At 44.9% G+C, this 20694-nt stretch overlaps 1 protein-coding gene across 1 annotated transcript in view; it reads left to right on the top strand.

Annotated features, from left to right (window-relative positions):
- Positions 1-20694, top strand: part of BEND7 (BEN domain containing 7) — a 77001-nt gene that overhangs the window by 13650 nt on the left and 42657 nt on the right. The window contains exons 3-5 of the mRNA XM_082647381.1: positions 10672-10971; positions 13710-13832; positions 17766-18031. Of these exons, the coding sequence (XP_082503507.1) occupies positions 10672-10971; positions 13710-13832; positions 17766-18031 (689 nt within the window). The remainder of the gene's footprint in view (positions 1-10671; positions 10972-13709; positions 13833-17765; positions 18032-20694) is intronic.

Here is a 20694-nt window from a genome sequence, read left to right as displayed (position 1 = left end):
TGCAAGTGGAGCCGTCCAGTGGGCAATTGGATATGTGGCCTGGAGCCCCGAAGTGGGATCGGGGCTCCCGCAGACAGATGGTCGCTGGAACCAGAGAGAGGCTGGGGGATCCAGGAAGTGTGTGGAAAGGCCCCGGGGAAACTTGGCATTTAAGGCAGTGGCCGTGACCTGTAAGTGCGTGGTCAAGTCAATTTAGCAGATTGTCACCAACAGGAACAAGAAGAAGAAGAGAGATAGAAAATATCAGAGTGTCTTGCGTGCAGGAAGGATACATTTGTGAAACTTTGGTTTTCTTGCTGTGAGTCACAATCAAAAAAGTTTGGAAGCCTCTGATTGAAGTTGCGGTTGCCTCACCCCTGGAGATTTCCCCTTGGCCTCACGCAGGGAAGGTGACCACTGCCAACCTCCAGGTGCCTTTGGGCCCAAAGTCATCAGAGTTTCTTGAGATTCTTGGAAGAGAAAGGTGCTGTGAATGTGATCCGTTTTCATCATCATTAACATTATTTACATTGAAGATGAAACTGTATGACAGCATGTGTATTTAAGTTGGAATATTTTTAAAACTTTAAATGACTGAAGAAATATAATACCGCCAGTCCATAATCTTGTTCATCCTTAACTGACCCACAGTGTAAATATGTGAATTAACATCTCAGTCAGGAGGGGGGATGTGTACTTCTGTACTAGCATTCTTTTTGAGTTTTCTGTACAGTAGAGCAGAGGGTCAAGATTTCAGATTATATTGAAAAGGATTGTCTCTTTCCAGACAGTAAATTATGAACATTTTCTGTCATATTGAATGAAGGCAAGATTTTGGTTATGCTACTCTAGGAAAATGGAAGCAGCCCTTGATCTACAATCTTGTTATATTTTTCCTGTGTGTACTGTCAGCCTTCGAAGACTTTTGCTTTATGTTTCACAGAACCATGAACACAAAAAAATTCTTATTCTCCTTTTTCCAAGTTAAAATATTTGGCTTTTGTAGAACCAACAGGACTCACATGAACCATGTTTTGAATTTATAGGACACGTCTGAGCCGTCTTCTTTTAGTTTGAAACAGTACAAGTAAGTTGGACTCCATAAACATAGCTTGGTCCAAAGGTTTCATTGTTTCCACCATGTGTATTAAGATAAGTAGGGGGTTAAGGTGCTGACTAGTTCAAACAGCGCCCAGCGCAGGTCACAACAGCTTCCTGGATGCCACACAGAGGGACTGTTTTGTGGATGGAGCCCTTCCTGCCATCCAGCTAGTTCGTTTCCCGAGCGTCTTAATAGAGCAGTGAGGCTCATGGACCTTGGAGTGTGGTGGGTCTCTAATTTCTAAACTCAAAGCCTCTGTTTTCTCCTGGGTAAGATGTATTCATAACATCCGAACCTCTTAGCTTTGTGATCAGGACTAAGTGTAGGCAGCATGCTCGCCAGAGGGCCTGGTGCATACTAAGTGCTCCATAAATGGTAGCTTTAACACTTTTCCCCCGAAGTACGTCCAAATTCCTTTAAAAAATACGTGGCTTGGGCTTCCCTGGTGGTGCAGTGGTTGAGAATCTGCCTGCCAATGCAGGGGACACGGGTTCGAGCCCTGGTCTGGGAAGGTCCCACATGCCGCGGAGCAACTAGGCCCGTGAGCCACAACTACTGAGCCTACGCGTCTGGAGCTTGTGCTCCGCAACAAGAGAGGCCGCGACAGTGAGAGGCCTGCGCACCGCGATGGAGAGTGGCCCCCGCTCGCCGCAACTACAGAAAGCCCTCGCACAGAAACGAAGACCCAACACAGCCAAAAATAAATAATTAATTAACTAAATTAAAAAAAATACATGGCTTGTAATGAGCTCCAAAAGAAAGTCATCTTAGGCCTATATCCCAGGGGTTGCAAAATATGCCCCACCCCGGCCCCTCCTTCCTTGACCTTCTTTTGCTGCCGTCTCTGGCCACCTACTTCCCCTTCCTGCCCAGCTTCATCTTTCCTGGGTGACTTAGAGAAGATTTTTTTATGTCCAAAGCTGCCTCTACCAGTTGCCTTATACCCAGCTTTACATTCCCACAGGGAGAAGATGGTACATAATTCTTCCAGATTATTTTTTTCTTACAAAAAAGTAATACATATTCATTCCAAAACCACTTTGAAAGTTTTAACGTATAAAGTTGAAAACAAGGTATGAAGTAAAAAATCATGTCCCAGTCACACTCTCCAGCAACAACCACTGTTTTTTTTTTTTTGGTTGCACCGGGTCTGAGCTGCAGCAGTAGGCAGGCTCCTTATTTGCGGCTCCAGGGCTCCTTTAGTTGCGGCTCGCCAGCTCCTTAGTTGGGGCACATGGGCTTCTTAGTTGTGGCATGTGAACTCTTAGTTGCGGCATGCATGTGGGATTTAGTTCCCTGACCAGGGATCAAACCCTGCATTGGGAGCGCAGAGTATTATCCACTGCGGCACCAGGGAAGTCCTGAGAACCACTGTTAACAACATGTGTGTGTAAAAAGTACACGTGTATGTGTTATAAAAAGGAAAATTGAATCATCCTGTATAACGTTTTGTAACTTTTGTTTTGCTTAACCAAATCTCCATCTGTTCCACACAGGTTGAGTGTCTAGTTTGAGCCAAGTAGTTAGGCCCTGATTATCCAGTGGTGGAGGAAGTAATCATGGTCTCAGACGTCGTGGAGTTTCTGGTTCATCCTTCACTTACTTCCAAATGACTATAAAACGTCCACTTCATTCTTTACAGACATGTAAAGATATACTGTAATCTCATTGTACTGATATGCCCTAATTCACTTATCTAACGCTCACTGATCGATGTCTGGGTGGTTCCCAGTGTCTCCCTAGCAAAATGATGCTACTGTGAATGTCCTTGTACTTGTGTCATGGGTACTTGTCTGAACGTTTCTGTAGGATAAATGCCTGTGAATGGAATTGCCGAATTCCCTCCAAAAAGATCCCCCAACAACAGCCTATGAGAGGGGACCGTAATCCTACACCTTCACCCAAAATGGGCTTTATGAATCTATAGTTTTTGCCAAATTAATAGATAAAGAATTTCACATTACTTAACTTCCATTACATTAATAATTAGGGACCTTAAGAGATTTGAACCATTTATTTCTCGTGTGAATTGCACGTTCACGTCCTGTGCCCATTTTCCATTGTCCGTACGTGTCCTTTTCTTCATTGACTTATAAGACCTCTCCCGTGTATTTGGGAGTTTAGCTCTTTGGCTTGAGTATTCCTGAACATTACTTGAAGTGGTGGCTTCTGACCTACCCACTTAATGTGGCTGGAATTACAGTCCATGTCTGATGAAGCAACGTTGTACTGGGAGGCCATGTTGTATTTACTGTAAAATCAAAGTTTTCCATGTTATAAGAACACTTGGGGGAGAGGGAAGTAGATAAACTCTCTGAACTGGTTGGGTAGCTATAGTGGTATCATCGCACTCTCTTCTTCTCATAGAAGTTTATTCTCCTCTGTAGATGTTCTTTGAGGGACACGTTTGAGAAGCAGTGTGACAGTCCATTTTGATTCATTTTCTGGCATTTCTCTGCTCCCCTGGCCCTTCTTGCCCGTCTTAAGCCCTTCTTGCCCTTTCTGCTTTGAAGGCCTGTTTTCCAGCCTGGACCCATGGCATTCTGTCTTGGGACCTGTCCTGGCGTCACCTCCTCAGCCTTGATTAAAAAGAGCTCTGGCCTCCAGCCCTGGTGCGCCTGCCCACGTGTTAGGAGAGAGGCCCTGGGTCCTTAGAATCATTGTGCATCCATTTGGGTCCCGTGCTAGGCTGTAAACTCCTGCAGGGGAGAGACCGTATCTTGTATTTTTTTTCTTTTTCTCTCTCTGCTCCCACAGTATCTCATATTTAGTAGTAGTACAGTAAATGTTTATTGAATGGATGAACGAAACTGGTATTATCTAAATAGATTTGAAAGGAACCTCGTTGTCCTTTCAGTGAAAACGCCATGTACGTGCTGAGCGGCTTAATTATTTTCCACCTAAAACTTCAGCTGAACGGGAGGGAGGGTCCTCCAGCACGTGGCAGCACGCAGGCGGGTTAACGCCTCCTGTTCAGAGCTTTTGTCAGTGGCGTTTAGACCCCGTTGTGTCCTAGAATGGACTCCAAAGGCTGTTTCAGGACTGCGGGTTCCGGCACGTTCTCTTCAGTAGAGCTCGCTTCCTCTTTATTTTGGGGGGTTCCACTTCAGATTGCTGGGGAGGGAAGGGCTCACTTGGTAACCACCGCTCTGTTCTGTAGGGCTTCTCAGACCGTTCTTGCCGAGTTAGAACCCCAGGCTTGCGTGTCCCTGGTAAACATGGCTGTGGTCCCTGGGGACGGCCAGTTGTGACCCTGCTGGCATCTGCAAGCCAACACGGGTTTGGAGTGAGGATGCCAACCCCAGGTCTGCTCAGAGCGCAGAGTGTGCCCCAGATGCCTGCCTCTTTGGCTCACCTGTCAAGCCATGTGGTGAAGAGAGCCGTGGCCTGGGCCTGATGGACCCTGCCTCCTCTTTCCTGCTGTTTCTCTCACTGTTGTCATTTGACAGGTTGTAGTTCAGCCTTTTCTGCAACATGGCTCCATGCCAACTTCTACTCGTGTTTGAGAAGAGTTATTTGCAGCGTTCAGTATAAATCCTGGTCATCTTAGTATTTCCCACTGATAAACTCAGCGTTTTTCTATTTAACATATCGTTACCTGGAAAATGCAAGGAGTTTTAAAGCTTTTTTTTTTGAAACGTATATCCACAGTGACACACAGCCATCACCACTGTTTCCAGAACTTCTTCAACATCCCAAACAGAAAGAGTTCTTACTGTCACTCCTGCACATCTTCTGAGATGCCCCTCCTCTGTTTCTAGAACTGGAAGGGTCAGCTCTTTAGACCATAATGTTGCCCAGCCTCCTCCCTGGAAGCTACAATTTGAGTCTACTTTTTCCTCGTGGATAAAGAACAATGTCGGGCTTCCCTGGTGGCGCAGTGGTTGAGAGTCCGCCTGCTGATGCAGGGGACGCGGGTTCGTGCCCCGGTCCGGGAGGATCCCACATGCCGCGGAGCGGCTGGGCCCGTGAGCCATGGCCGCTGAGCCTGCGCGTCCGGAGCCTGTGCTCCGCAGCGGGAGAGGCCACGGCAGTGAGAGGCCCCTGTACCGCAAAAAAAAACCAAAAACAAAAACAAAAAGAACAATATCAGTAATAACTCGTAGTGTATTTGAAGATAATTAAGTCACTCAATAGCCATTTATCTCTCAGAGAAACTACCTGACTTCTTTAACCTTTCCTTGTTCCTTTCATCTTTTTCGTTGACTTTTGCACGCTCTCCTCAAGTTTCTCAACAGGCTCTTTAAAAGAGCGCAAAACCTGGACATGATGGGAGTTCCCTGGTGGCCTAGTGGTTAGGATTCCAGGCTTTCACTGCCGTGGCCCGGATTCAATCCCTGGTCAGGGAACTGAGATCCCACAAGCCCCGAGGCCCCAAAAAACCAACCAACCAACAAACAAACCAAAAACTGGACATGATACCATAGTAGGAGTCGACCCATATTGGATGCAGTGGTGACTGTCCCTCCGTGCTTTAAGTGCCTGTTGGGCCTTTGGTAGAGGTGAGTTACCCAGTGGCACCCTGGGGATGGACTTGACGGTGGGTCAGGGCACATGAGGAGCTGGAGATGACGCGGTTCTGACCGCTGTGACTGCTGCCTGCCACGGGGACGGGGAGTCCAGGAGGCATAGATGGCCTCACTTCCCCAGCTTGGACACAAATGAGGTGATAGCTCTTTTAATGTTGAAATGAGGGTTTTGAGCTCTCTGCGTCGTTGTTAGATTAATAGGAAATCTGGTATCTCCGAATACAATGACCTTCCACCCCCTGAATTGTTGGTGAACCCCAGGGGCTGACTTAGTCTAGAAGGCCAGCTACCACTAGTAGTAATGTTCGCTGCTGCTGCTACGGGAATAGTTCAGGAGCATTGCTTCATCGTCAGCTTCATGTACATTTCCAACTGCCTGCCGATTACCTAAGCTGCCTTTGTCAAAACTAGCCTCATTGTATCGCCACTTTGCTGCACCCTTCTAATTCTCTGACTGGTGTTAGCATCCATCCAGTCCCCCAAACTAGAAACCTTGGAGTTATCTTTAATTGATCCTCCTTCACATCCCGCCCCCATCCCCACATCCAGTGAATCACCAAGTCTCTCTGGGGAACCTTCTTAAATGTCTCTCTTTCCATCTTATCTCTCCAGTCCCATCCCCCAGTACTGGTACAGACTGGCACGGTCACTCACATAGCCTTTAGCAACAACCCGCTGGCTGGTTTCCCCTGCCCACACCACTTTCACCATAGTTTTGCCAGATTTGTCTTTCTAAAGGAAAGGTCTGGTTATTTACCATCCTTATGTTAAAACAGGTAATGAATTTTAAACTACCCAGAGATAACTACCCAGTTATCTCCAGCACAAAATTTTTCTTCCATAACCTGGTACCTTACTGGGATGACCTCACTGTACATCTCCACTTCATCACCTGCCACTTCTCTTTATGAGCCTTAAACTCCCGGCACACAGACTGCTGTTCAGGAAGAAGGGTGGGAGGTGATACAGCTGTGGCATCAACTCAGACAACAGTGAGCTTCTGTCTGGGGCCAGAAGAGTGATGTTTGCGGGGGGGTGGGCACCGTCCCCAGCCCTGAGGGAATGGGAGGTGAATAATTTTCATGAGGGGCTGCAGGGAGGCAGGGACCTCAGAGAAGAGCTGATTTTTATCTCTAGCAAGGAAGCAGAGGCATCTGCAGATCGTGGGGCAATCTGCTACCTGGAGTTCCGGGGGCACAGAGTTAAAAGAGGCGTAGGGCCAGCAGGCTGGGGAGAATCAGGACCATTTCTTAGAACAACAAACCAGTATAAAGGGATTTGGGTAGAAGATGTTGAGAGGTTTGGAGGGGGAGTACCTTTCAATTTGGACAAGACGATTTTTGTATCTCTGGGACCCAGGAGATGCTTGATAAATATTTATGGAATGATTTATTTCTGGTACTTTTTCAGTCCATCCTATCAATATATTGTTTGTGTATAACCTTAGGATCACATTTAATTCTACTGGACTTCACTCTGCTTTTGATAGAACATTTCTTTCATTTACTTAAGAAAGGTATACGGAATGCCTACTGCATGTCAACACCGGTTAATTTTTAGGGCCAAGATATGGTGACTGCTCCTCGTGAAAAGAAGGCACATAGAAACGGACACACAATGTTTACGCACGTCAGCTCACTCTGTGTTTGGGCATTACCGTCTTTTTTTCCTTTAATACCCCAAACCGTGAATAATCGTGTTCTGCGTAGTATATCTTTCTCTCCTGGCCAAGTTAAAGGAGATCCTGTATGGTGACTTGTGTGTTGCAAGACTCTGTATGTATTATATAAATTCTTTACGTAAAGGAAAGTGATCTTGTAGAGTCTTGAGGTTTAGCAAAGTGATCTTGTAGAGTCTTGAGGTTTAGCAAAGGTCTACTATCTTGTAGACCTTGTCCAAAGGAGTCTAGTCAGTAAGCGCTCAAAACGTTTTTCATTTAAGGCTGTTTTACCTATAAGGCAGCCACATAGCATGGACCCATGTCAGTAAGATTTCTTACTGTTTTGTCTTTTCTAAAAAGATGCAGCCCCTTGCGGGTAAACATCAGTAAAGGCATAGGTTTGGAAAGGAATCAGGAAAGTGCACAGGTTTCCTTAGGGAATCCTGCTTCTTTAGAGCTTCCTTTTCCTGACATTTATACGTGGAGAAGACATTGCCTTAAAACTGGAAAGACAAAGAGAGGTCAACTAGTGCTTCGCATCTCAATCTCTTAATACTTCCTGCCCTTTTTTGTTTTTGTTTTGGAATCAGAGAACTCAGCTTCACTGTGACAGTCAGAATAAGCCCACTTTTTCTTTCTTTATTTATTTTTTTCTTTGCGGTACGCGGGCCTCTCACTGTTGCAGCCTCTCCCGTTGCGGAGCACAGGCTCCGGACGCACAGGCTCAGCGGCCATGGCTCACGGGCCCAGCCGCTCCGCGGCATGTGGGATCCTCCCGGACCGGGGCACGAACCCGTGTCCCCTGCATCGGCAGGCGGACTCTCAACCACTGCGCCACCAGGGAAGCCCAAGCCCACTTTTTCTGAGAAGGACTTTTAGAGGCGTTCGGTGCCCTGTGAACATCTTGGTAACGGAAAAACCTGCATCCCTCCTAGACTGCCCTGTGTCTCCCTAGGTTATGCCCAGCAAGGTCTGGTTCAGAATTCATTTTACGGTTCAGGAAGCTGAAGTAGAGAAAGGCAGGTGACTTGTCTTGTATCAAGTAGCAGGTCAGCGCAGTTGGGAAGCGAGTCCAGGTCTGGGGAGCATCAGCCCCGGCCTGTCCCCTGACCCACACACCTGCGTCTGTTGTCTGAGCCTCTGCGGTGCCCCTGCTTGCCTGCAGTCCGCACCCATTCCATCCCAGTGCGTGCAGGCAGCTCGGCTTTTTCTGTTGTCCACACCTTCAGTCTTCAAGTCTCCCCGGCCCCCGGCCCTCTGCTCCATCCCTCCCAAATGTGCTTGTGCGAGGATACTCTCCCCCTCTCTGCAGAGCGCATCATCGCCAGCCAGCCTGTGATCCGGTTCCAGGAGCTCTTTCCCCAGGCGGTATGGTCAGGGCTGCTCCCGACTTCTCTGGCTAAAGGAAGGACAGTTCAGTTACCCATTGTCCCCTGGGGACGCCCAGCGTGTGTTCTCTAAGAAGCTCCCCGCAACCAGCCCGTTTCCAGCTTTCCCCACATCTCTCAACTTTCCTCTCCTTGACTTGGGCAGTTGTTGCACTCTTCTACGTTCCGTGCTTTCGGATGCCCCGCAGTCAGACGGACCGTGCGCTGTCTTCTCAGGACGTCAGCCAGCTCCGCTGCCCTCCTTCACAGACCCGTTTCCTTCCTCCTCGGTCCCAGGTCCTGATCTGTTGTTGTGGTTTGCTTTTAGTTTTGATTTTAGAAGAAGCGTTTCTAAACGTCAGCCCACAGCCAGGATCCCCTTGATGCTTGCGCCTTCCTTCCTCCACCGAGGAACCTGGACTTCCACGTGAAAAGACCAAGTGTGCAGAATTCACACTGTAGCTTCAGTCTTGTAATTTTCAGAGCTACAACTTCTAGGGCTGTGAAACTAAGGTCATGACAAAGCAGATTTGCTCTTAGAAAGTTCCAGGATCCTCATGACTTCTTTCCCCGCCCAAGACAGCACTTTATCATAGAATTCAGTCCCCACAGCAGAGGTGGAGCCTTTGGAAAGAGAGCATCCCTTTTGCTGTGATGTGTCACGGTTCATGTGCTGCAGGCACTGACCCAGGAGCCAGGCCGTGCGCCTGTCTTCATCTGGCTTGGCCGGTGCAGCTCTCGCCAGGGATCCAGGAGGGAGGGCAGTGGCAGCCACCGGCCAGTGCCAGCTAAGATCAGCGTGCTGCAGGTGGACGCATGTGCAACGTCCTTGATCTAGAAGACCAAGAACAAAAACCCTGCAGGCAGGAAGCTCCTTCTTGCCGAAACTGCGCTGCTGACCTAGCCAGGAGGGTTTAGCTTTGGATGCTGAAACTAACACCAACCACACTGGCATACAGATTTATCTTTCAGAATTCCTCTGGGACCTCTTCCAGACACACCCTGTTCCCCAGACATCTTGAGAAACTTGTAAATTCTGCTGACTCTGCATGACTTAAATTGTGCTTGGTCATTCATTCTCATAAAATCTGGAACGTGATTTATTGTTTCTATATTGTCATTGTCGCAGGTGTTTGAAGTGAAAAGAGTTTTATTACAAATTAAAATATTTCTCCTCTCAAGCACATTGCCCACACAGAGCAGAACTGTCAATTTGGAAACCTGTGTTCCTTCTGTGTTTGCTCATGTTAGATGGTGGACAGTTAATATTTTTATTATTTTAAAAATTGAAGATACTTATTTGAAAACAGTATATAAAAGTTGCCTTATATTCAGTAATGTCTTCATATATTAATTAGCTAAATATCTAACTAGACAACACAAAATACCTACATTCATTGTGCAGTTAGTGCTACAGAGAAACCTGGCTAATATGATGCTGAGTGCGTTAAAACGTGATTGTATTAAATGTGCCAGATTTATCTGCAAGAGCTGTGTTTTTCCTAATAGATACTTTCTGTGGGCCTTTTCCTTTTCTTGTAGTTGAAATCGCAGGCATTTAGTAGAGTGACTGTATGAGTGTGTATACATACCCTGGCATTAGACTTTTATTTTAACACCCAGATTAGAGAGAGAGAAAAAAACTACTTCTCTTAATCTTTGTAAAGATCTTGGCTGATGACAATTTAAGAGGATAGTATGTTTGAAATAGCTCCTAATACATCTAGGCATCCTCTAGTGTTATTATTTATAGAAAATATTTTATAGCTGTATAATTTGAATCATGTTTAAGTAATATTTATTAAGTACCCTCAGTGCAATACAGATACTTTGGTTCAAAAAAGAAAAAAAAAATCCTGTGAGGAAGGAAGATTCTTAAAAGAGAGGCTTGCATCTGGAGTCAGTAATCATTCCCATTTCCAAAGAAGGAAGAAGGGGTGGCCTTTGTTTGGTTTTGGTTTTGGTTTGGTTTGGTGGTGGATTATTTTTTCTTTCGCTAATTTACAGTGATATCTCTGGCCCCATTTCCATTAGGAGACGAAAGCATGGAAATTAAAAAACAAATTACAGGAATGAGAAGATTACTGAATGACAGCGCTGGGAGGATCTACCAGCGTGTGGGCAAGGAGGGGGAGAAGTTGAAAGAAGAACCCCAGGAGCTGGATTCGATGTGGCCTCCGCGTTTGAACCCTGTGGAGGCCCTTCCGAGCCTGCACCCGTCTTCCCGGGGTGCGTGGAACGAGCTACCAGCCCAGAGCGGGCGGTTCTCAGGGCAGTATGGTACCCGCTCCAGAACCTTCCAGAGCCAGTCCCACGCCGCCGGGAGCTCCAATGGTATGGCTGTCATCAGATGCCCACAACGCTTCCGGGGCCGTTGCCCCAACGTGTTTTCTGTCTAAATATTCAGCATGTTCTTTGAGTTCAACATATTAAACCCTCCCTTAATAGCCCACCCGCCTTAGCTGAGTTATCTTAAAAGACCGGGAAGACATAAAGGAAGAAGTTGAAGAGCATCAAAAACCAGAATTGAGACGCAGGAAAACCTGGGGGTTCTCCATTAGAAGGGCTGGTTTCTTGGTAGAGATTTTAGCCCTTTAAGAGGTTTAAAGCCATCATTTGCAGAGATAACGATACTATTGTCACAAAAGACTGAACAGTTAGGGCAGAAAGAGCTCCTCCCGCTCTGTCATTTAAAGAAGCTTCCCTGTCACGCAGTGTATTAATACGTCCCCTGGCCTAGGCTTGTGCTTTCTTCATTATCGGAAGACTCAGATAAAGGCAGGACTGATGACCCCGCCCCCAGGTGACACCTTCACTTCAACCTCACATTCAAGCTACTGAACCTGTTGAGCCATATTTTACAACCTGCTTCATTCAGGTTGAAAATTATTCCTTTAAAGTAAAATTTCCTTAATTTAAATTCCTAATTTTTTTTTAGTAATTTTTATTGGAGTCTAGGTGATTTATAATGTTGTGTTAGTTTCAGGTATACAGCAAAGCGAATCAGCTATACACATACATATATATCCCCTCTGTTTTAGTTTCTTTTCCCATATAGGTCACCACAGAGTATTGAGTAGAGTTCCCTGTGCTAGACAGTAGGTTCTTATTAGTTATCTATTTTAAATTCCTAATTGTTAAGAAAAAAAAATCAAATGGCAAACTTTTTTTCAAAGCATAAGGAAAAACTTGATGATTTCTCCATTCACGTTAATTTTCCCTCCAGTGACATGAGATGTTACTCGTTCTATAAATTATGTACAGATGTGCAGAACTGTAGTTTTCACACAGAGAACAAGAAGGAAGGAAGAATGCGTTTTCAGTTTCCTTGAAAAGTTAAGGATTTTTTTTTCCCCCATACATCATCCTTCAAGAAAAAGAGAACTACTGTGATTTTATTTTTCTTTTTAAACACAATTTGCAAGAACCAGTTCAGAGGTATGAAGAGCCATTCTGAGCCACTGCTGATGAGACAGGGAGGGACCCCAAAAGATGTATGGGTGTCTTCTCTCTCTCTTAATTTTACATAAGCCAATATCAGATTCACATGCTGGCATGCTTCCAGGTTAGAAGGAGATGGCTCTTTTAAGGCTCCTTCATAAAAATAAAAGGGCAGTTCTCTTTAAAATTAGAAAATGATTTATAACAAGCTGAAAAGGGTTGGTTTTGTCCTCTAAAAATGATAAAGATAGACTTGGAATAGTGACTAGGAATATTCTACAACGTCCTCCTAACTCTACTGCCATGGGAGAAACGATGAGAGAACTAAAATAGCCTTAGGTATGTATGAAGTTAGTAAGCCCCGCATCAATGAGCGTCGGGTGAACAATGTTCTGTTTTCCAGGATACAACAAGGATAGTGGATTTACTTTGGAAAATATTAGTAACGGTAAAAGTTGAAAACATGAATTCCCCCATATTCGTTTAAAAATAGATCTTTTTGTGTTGATTGCTTGCATAGTTTCGATAGGAATGCATTTGGCGTCTCGTTGGAATTATCTGCACTTTTAAAGTTGTAACATCTCAATGTGCTACAACTCTGAATGTAAATAATTACGCTGTTCCAAAGATTAAGTATATCCACAAATAATGCATATTGCGGGATGTAAATTACATTTAATGTATACTAAAAGATATCACTGGACCAAAACCTTAGAACTTCCCTCTTCCACCTGTGAAAAAACCGAAGCGATAGCAGTCTCTTACCCTGCTCCACTTAAAGGTAGCAGGGTTGGATACTGAGACTGGGAGAACTGCGCTGAAAGCGTGTTTTCCCAAATGTCCCGTTTTATTACAGGGATAATAGGAAGATATTTGTTTACATGTAAGGGAAACAGGATAGTTTCATGAAGGAAAAGATACTAAATTTAAACAGTGGGAAAGAGACTAAAGTGAAATTAAAGAAATGGGAACGGAAAAAAGATGTAGAAGGATCTCCTTTATGTAGCTGGAGAAAATCTAACACCCCAGCACCCTCTAAACCCTCAAGTTCAAATGGATCCTCCCAGACCCTCCTGCCCCCGCTTTCTCCATCCCAGACATACCACACCCAGAGTGAAAGTTTAATGTGTTGACCGTTCTTAACTTTTGGAATAACATGATTAATGATAAAACTATTTTTTAAAGACACATTTAATTCTTAATATGAACCCTCAGGACATATCTAACTACCAGGTTTTGTTTTTGTTTTTTTTGGTAACACTGTTCTCAGAGCTAGTTTTTTGTGCAATAGCATGAGCGTGTTTCTAGTGAATTTTTCTGGAATTGTTTTCTGAGATGAACTGGGGTGTCAGTAGGGAGGCCTGCCGTGACAGTGAATTGTGTGTGTCCGTTCACGCAGGCTCTGCCACCCGAGACACAGCACGCACCTGACAGTAGAGAAGCCTGGATAATTAGACGAAGTCAGACCCCAAAATTTAGGCTGTCCAAATTACTGGGTACATCTTCCTCAGGCACGACTTCACAGTTAACTGCACGGGCTTCAGAAGCCTGTCACGGTCCCTTCCTTCTTTTTTGGTTGTTTATAATCTTGCTGTTGCTTGGCGTCCGTCATTCTTTTCTTTCGTGCTCAGGAGAACTTCCAGTGGTGAATTCGTCAGTTGGATCAAACTGCTGTACTTGTAACTGCCAGTCGACGTTGCAGGCCATTCTCCAGGAGCTCAAGGCCATGCGGAAACTGATGCAGATTCAGGCAGGTACGGAGATCAGGCCTCGGATGGAGGCCTCGGGTTTTGAATGCATACGTGACATCTCCAGTCAGGATGTTCATGGTGCTTTGATTACTCTCTGCTTCCCTCCTTGCTATCTTTTTTTTTTTTTAGTTTTTTTAAAAAACATTTTTACTGGAGTATACTGGATGACATGCTTCTTCAATTAGCCATTTTCTCCACTTTTTCTACAACCCATCTTCCCATTAGCAACTCTAACAAATGCTTTATGGCTGGTACATGTGCTCCGGATACTTCACCCCGACTCCCCACACTTCACAAATGTCAACTAATTAAACTTTGAAACAATTATACCCGAAAGTGGGCAGAGCTGCTCAGGCTCATTTTCCTAATGGGAATCAACAAGGAGGTTCACGTCAGGGAAGGAGGTGAGAACGGCTCATCTTCCCTCCTGAGGGGCTCGGTTTGGGGGCCGCATGCATCTCACACACTCCCACTCCTGCACAAGTTCCACACACACACGCGCGCGCGCGCCCCCTGCACTGGGCTCCGTGTGACAGGTGGGGAGCGACGCATTTTTGTGCACACGAAGGAGCCCTTAGGAAGCGTGGGCTCCGCCGGTGAAGATTCCAGAGCATCAGCTGACAAGAAACGTTGGCCCTCGGGCCCTGCCTGTGGCTTTTCTCCTTAACATTCAGGTCAGAGAAACTCAGAGACACCTCCTGTTTTGTCTTTTTATTTACACGACACTTTTTTTGTTCTCGCCCCTGTTGGACAAGTTGAAGAACAGAAGAGCAGTGAACTTGCAGTTTGGGGTCAGAGTCCCAGTTTCTCCTGTCCTAGCTTGTTTAACTTCTCTGAACCTCAGATTTCTCATCTGTAACTGGAGTATTAATATCTAACTCACAGGGTTGTTGTGAAAATGGAATGAGATAGTAAATGGAAATGAACTCTGTAAGGCATGATCCGAGCCTCAGCTATTTCGTTAGCGTTTGTTATGAAGACCTGTAGCATTTCATAGAGGTCTAGAAGTCTAGGTCCTTATTATAGTGGATGTGTTTTCTAGTCTCCACAATTAGGGGAGAACAAAAGGACATTTGTGTGACAGGTACAGAAAGTAACAAATCATTTTATTAAGCCCTCCCCCTTGTCAGGAAAAGCTGCTCCTTGAGCAGGAAGATAGCACTGTCTTTTATGACTATCCTCCCTAACCCCCTTTTCTCTGTAAAGGTATTCAGAAGGGTCACTGCTCAGAAACTGTACCTGGTGCCGTTTAGTGCATTCTAGTAAAATTTTAATATTCAATGATGTGGTTTGATGTAAAAAGCTTCATACTAAAACATATCAGTCACCCAAGATCACATGAAAGTAAAATGGGCAAAAGGCTTTCTGAGAAGCGACATCTAATTTTATGTGCTGGATTTGGTCTTATCCCAAAGGGAAAAAAAAATAAGCATTTTGGTCAGGCCAGTAAGCATTTAACTCACCTTGTTCCACCAGGATAATCTGTGTTCTTATTAACCTGGTAAAGGCTAACATCTGCTAAATGAGGAGCTCAGAAAGAAAGGTTACTTCATCCGGTACAGATTCTTTCCTCAATGGAAGAATTTGTTAGCACTTAAGAAAATGTGCGTAGGAAACTGTAATGATTTATTTTGTTACTTAAGCTCCTTACTCCTGAAATGGCAAACTACAAATTGCAACCCTTTAAATCCTTGACTGAAGCCTTTTTAGGATCTATTAAGTAAATGCCGCTATGTCACCCTGTTTTCTTTTCTGAACCTCTGCAGATTAGGGTGGTAAGCGACTCCAAAGCTGTAGGAGAACCCAAAGGATAAACTGAATAAATTACTCTCCTGTCCTTAAACTTAAGAATTTGTGTTGAGTGCGTAGATTTACTTAAGGTTTATTGCCTATAAAACGTAGATTTAAATTCTATTTAGAAAGTTTCACCTTTACTTCAGGGAGAAAGCCAGGATTAAGATCAAGCGATAAGATCTGGATACAACAGACTACGGCTCGCTCTGTCCAGACTTGCGGAAGGAGGAGAAAAACTTAGACAGTACCTGTGTTCTTTAAACTTAAATCATTTTGCTTTTAATTTTGGAAAGTGAGGCTGGAGTCCTAGACCGTAGATAATTGCTTCGGTTGTCCATCTGACTTTCGGGATGGAGACCCAGCCGCCTCGGGTGAAAATCTGGACCAAACAGAGAAAAGTTCCTGTCCGGCTTGCATAGTAGGATCACTTGAGGAGCTTTAAAAAATCCTGATGCCCAGGCATCACCCCTGGAAATTCCAATTCAAATTAATCTGGGGTGAGGCTGAGGCACTGGCTTTTTTTTTTTTTTTTTAAAGCTCCAGGGTGATTCTAACATGTAGCCGAGGTCGAGAACCGGTGAGCTAGACTAATTACTGCATGGGCGGTCCAGAAACTTCTCTGCTCATTTTACAGTGCAAGAAGTTTGTTTCTAATACTTATTTATAAATTTCTGTCCAGCCTAGAGATGCAGATATCAAGTTCAGACTACAAATATTCTTTATTTCCAACCTGATAGGAAAGGATCCATATGGTGTGCACGTAAAGATCTTTAGATTTTCATTTGGCTTATTTTTAGAGGTGTACTTCTGTAAAAAAAAAAAAAAAAAAAAAAAAAAAGCAGCTATGTCCTGTGGTTGTATTTATCAAACCATATCAACACATGAAGATTTAAGTAGTAATGCCATATTTTCCTACTAAACTTTGCATCAGAGTATTTTTATTTATTTATTTATGTATTTGGCTGCGTTGGGTCTTCGTTGCTGCGCGCGAGCTTTCTCTAGCTGCGGTGAGCGGGGGCTACTCTTCGTTGCGGTGCGCGTGCCTCTCATTGCGGTGGCTTCTCTTGTTGCGGAGCACGGGGTATAGGTGCGCGGGCTTCAGTAGTTGCGGCACGCAGGCCCTGCAGCTCGAGGGCTTCAGTAGTTGCAGCACTCGGGCTTCAGTAGTTGTGGCTCGCGGGCTCTAGAGCGCAGGCTCAGTAGTTGTAGCACACGGGCTTAGTTGCTCCGTGGCATGGGGGATCTTCCCAGACCAGGGCTCGAACCTGTGTCCCCTGCATTGGCAGGTGGATTCCTAACCACTGTGCCACCAGGGAAGCCCCCAGAGTATTTTTAAATGGTTAATAAACGTTACTTCTCGAAGGGCACCAATGAGAACTGTAATTAGCGTCCTTGGTTCCCTTAAGTACCTAGGCAGCATCAGCACCCAGTACTTGATGGGTGCTTTTCGTCTTTGGAACTCAGACTGCTTCTGGGTCTTACTGATTGGCTCTCCTCGTACAGAATTATAGCCTTCCTCTTTTTCAGCTACATGAAACTGAGGCAGAGAGGAGCAGCCTGGTCGGAACCCAGGAGAGCAGTGTGTGGACATAGCTGGTGTGTGAGGCCGGAGTAACTGGACCTGAAATTGACCAGCAGGCCTGGCCCACATGCTTACTGGTCATTCCTGAATGACGCTTTTGATCAGCTTTGCCCCAGTGACCGTCCTTGCTCAGCCTTTGTCAGTTTTGGCACCTGCAGGTTGCTGGCTACTGATCAGTTTAACCTCAAGTGACAACTGGAATATTCCTGAGACTGGCTTGCCAGAAAGCATGAACGTCCACACCGCAATTTAATTTCCGGAGTTCTCAGTTATACAAGAGTGTCATGGGATGCGTAAAGTCATGCTTCAGTGTTTTTTCAGAGCTCATCATCCCTTCCTCCTGTCGATTACCCACCAGCATTTGGAGCAGAGTATTCTCTTGGGTTTTTCTGCCTGTAGACCTTTAAGGCTGCATTTGGTTATCTTCAGGTCCAGCGTGAGGTTGATTTCAGCGTGCCTCGTCCTTGAGTGAACCCACTTCAGCCTCAGTTTATGAAGCAAGTACATACTCCTGAGTTAGAGACAAGTGCCTGTACCATGTTTTTGTTTGTTGTTCACAGTTGGAACCCAGAACAGACAACAACCCCCAATTTCCCTTATCTGCTCCCAGCGAACTGCCGTCTCGCGCAAGAGAAATAAAAAGAAAAAAGTGCCCCTGAAGACTGTGGAACCTCTCACTGTGAAACAGAAGCCCAGTGCGTCAGAAGCCGAGAAGAAGGCGGTGGCGGCCCCCGAGAATCCCAGTCTCCCCTCGGCCGAGCACACCTCCCCCAGGGAGAACCACATCCTAGGATTTGGCATCGTACTCGAATCACCAGCCTCTGATGTAAGTTGATGTTTTCTGGCTGCTGACGCTAATGTGTAACTTTGCCCTTAACTAGTTCTGCCCAAGAAAACCAGGGAAACTTGCAGAATACACGTGGGAAAGAGGAAAGGAAAACTCTTAGTAATTCCCTTGCCCAGGATTTTCTCTTCTGAAAATCTTAGGTCTTATTTCCTTAAACATGTTTGCATTCTCTCCGAAAGGAGAGGGATGATGAAGTTCTGCTCACTAATTTCGTTAACGTCTTTAACTTTGAAGCAGCCGTTTTCAATTTCCTCAGCGCAGTGAGCTAAAAGAACATAATTGAATCCTTTGTAGATGGGCATAAATGAACAGAACCCTACAGGTAAGGTCACACCTTTCTAGAAACGCAAACTAATAATAAAAAAAAGAGCAGTGGTGCTACTTCTGTTTTACAGATGCAAGCCACACTGCTAAGTAAGTCGCAGTGCCGTGCCACTGAGTCTGTGTAATGATAGGTTAACAGTCTGCAAAGGTTTTTCTATTTAAATATCATCGCTAGAAGGTCGTCGCAGCCCAAGATGCTGAATGACATCTGAGACATTCGTCTGACTTACCATTTTGTAGTCACACGGCCATAAACGAACTTCTTCAGTAATGTGCTCTATCGGCCACGGCGTACCCTCCTTGCAGTACCTTGATCTGAGTACACTGATGCCGTGAACCGCAACTCGTTGGGAGGGTTCCTAAAATAAACAAGGATGGGTGAGCCATTATTACCAGATGGCATAGGATGAGAATCCCGCTGAGAACGCCCACAGGCCTATATAGGATGAGAGTTTGGCCCCACCTCTTCAACTTTAAATAAGAAATAAATTGCTATTTTCAATCAGCTGTTCCTTTCAAGCTGCAGAAAGACGGTCTGCTAGCACAGGTCTTTATAAAAGGGAGGCAACAAAAAGAATCATCTCGTGACTTGGTTAGACTAGAAAATCATTTGACCTTTTATCCAGTCCTTGGCGTGAGGGGTTCCTGTTTATTTGTTTCTTTACCCACGAACACACACACAATTGTTAAGAAGTTCTTCTAGACTAAAAACTTAGTTTTAAAAAATCATTAATGACGACAGCATTCTACCCTGGACCAGCTGGCTCATTTGATCCTACCCCATTGTTACTGCAGCCGAGGCCCTGGTTTCAAAGCCCACGTGGACCACACGTTTGGAAGCAGAGGTAAATGATTCCACAACACGAAGTACATTCAGTCTGAAGCAGTTTTCATAATACTTTTACATTTTTCTTGAATTTTTTAGGCCTTCTTTTCTGTGATAGGCATTAATGTATCAGGAGCAGTCATCTGAGTTGTGAAAATCGTCTCCTGCGTGAGTCGATCTAATGCGAATAACTGAACTTGCTCCTTTTTAAAAAATTTTTAAGGTCTAAATGTACTTCAGAGATAACTTGAGAAAGGTCTGTTAAAGGCTTTATGTACATTAGTGAAATAGAATAGAATTTTTCTTATCTTTACCAATACCAGTATCGTAATTTGAATACCAAAAAATAATTTGCTTTTTATTCATGATGATTTTTGCTAACAAGAGGTATTAAATTTAATAAAGCACGTTCAGAATTGTCCACGTAAACTCAGTTAGGGGCTGACTGTCTTTAACTGGAGAATAACATGCTTCTAAAGAAAAGCAAAAGCGTACACAGATATTATCTTTACATCATCCAACTGATATGCCCTTTGATTCATCTATTCCACGGAAATTATCACTGCACCTAGAGGACCACACAGTGAGTCCCGTCATCAGAAACTGTGTCCCCGGATAGTCTTGATGGCATGAATGAGGCTGGCCCTTTAGGCGATGAGACCATCAGTGCTAAGGCATCTACATTGAGGTGCCCTTCTAGTCTTCTATTATTTCTTAGCCGTGAGCCTTTTAAACTTTGGTGCAAGTCCAGAGGAGAAAACAGAAAATAGATCATAATCTTGTAGGAATTATTCTATAAAATCAATTGGAGAAAAGGTAATATAACTGGATTATATATAAGAAGATGGGCATTGTGTATCTGAAGATGGGCTCTGAAAAGTACCCAGTGTTGGGACGATTAAGTCCAAAGTTATAGGACTGGGCGTGTGGTCCATTGTAGTTGGAGCAGCTGTGTGGCCTGCACTGATAGCAGACGATGATATAAACATGGGATCGAGTCAGACAGTGAAAGCCCTGATGTGTCCTGCCGAGGCCCTTGGGCCTTTTTTGTCTTGTGGGCACTAGGGAGCCATTGCAGATTTCAAGTAGAGGAGTAATCATACCTGTGTTTAGAATGGAATCTGGAACAGCACTGTGGACGATTGATGAATATAGAACAGAGACTAGAGGCAAAGAGAGCAGGAAGAAGGTAATTCCAGGCGGCCAGGCAAGGGATGGGGAGCGTCTGTACGTGAGCAGTGAGCCTGCAGGCACAGAGAAATGAGAGGCCCCCGGGGGTGCCCACACAGAGGACCTGGTGGCTCAGGAGAAGTAAGCCCCGCATTTCTATCCCGGAAAACGAGGTTGGTCACTAGATGCTACTGATTTCCTTAACTGAGACAGGGAGGACGGAGCAGAAGCAGGCCTTCAGTGCTGGATGGGAAGTAAAAAGAAGCCGAGTGTCCTCAAAAGGTCATTAGACGTTTGGAGCACAGGAGAAAGATGAGAGCGG

This window comes from Grampus griseus (genome assembly GCF_964374135.1).
Source record: "Grampus griseus genome assembly, chromosome: 2".
Classification (NCBI taxonomy): Eukaryota; Metazoa; Chordata; class Mammalia; order Artiodactyla; family Delphinidae; genus Grampus; species Grampus griseus.
The sequence above is the reverse complement of the archived record's forward strand: the minus strand, read 5'-3'. Positions and strand labels throughout refer to the sequence as shown.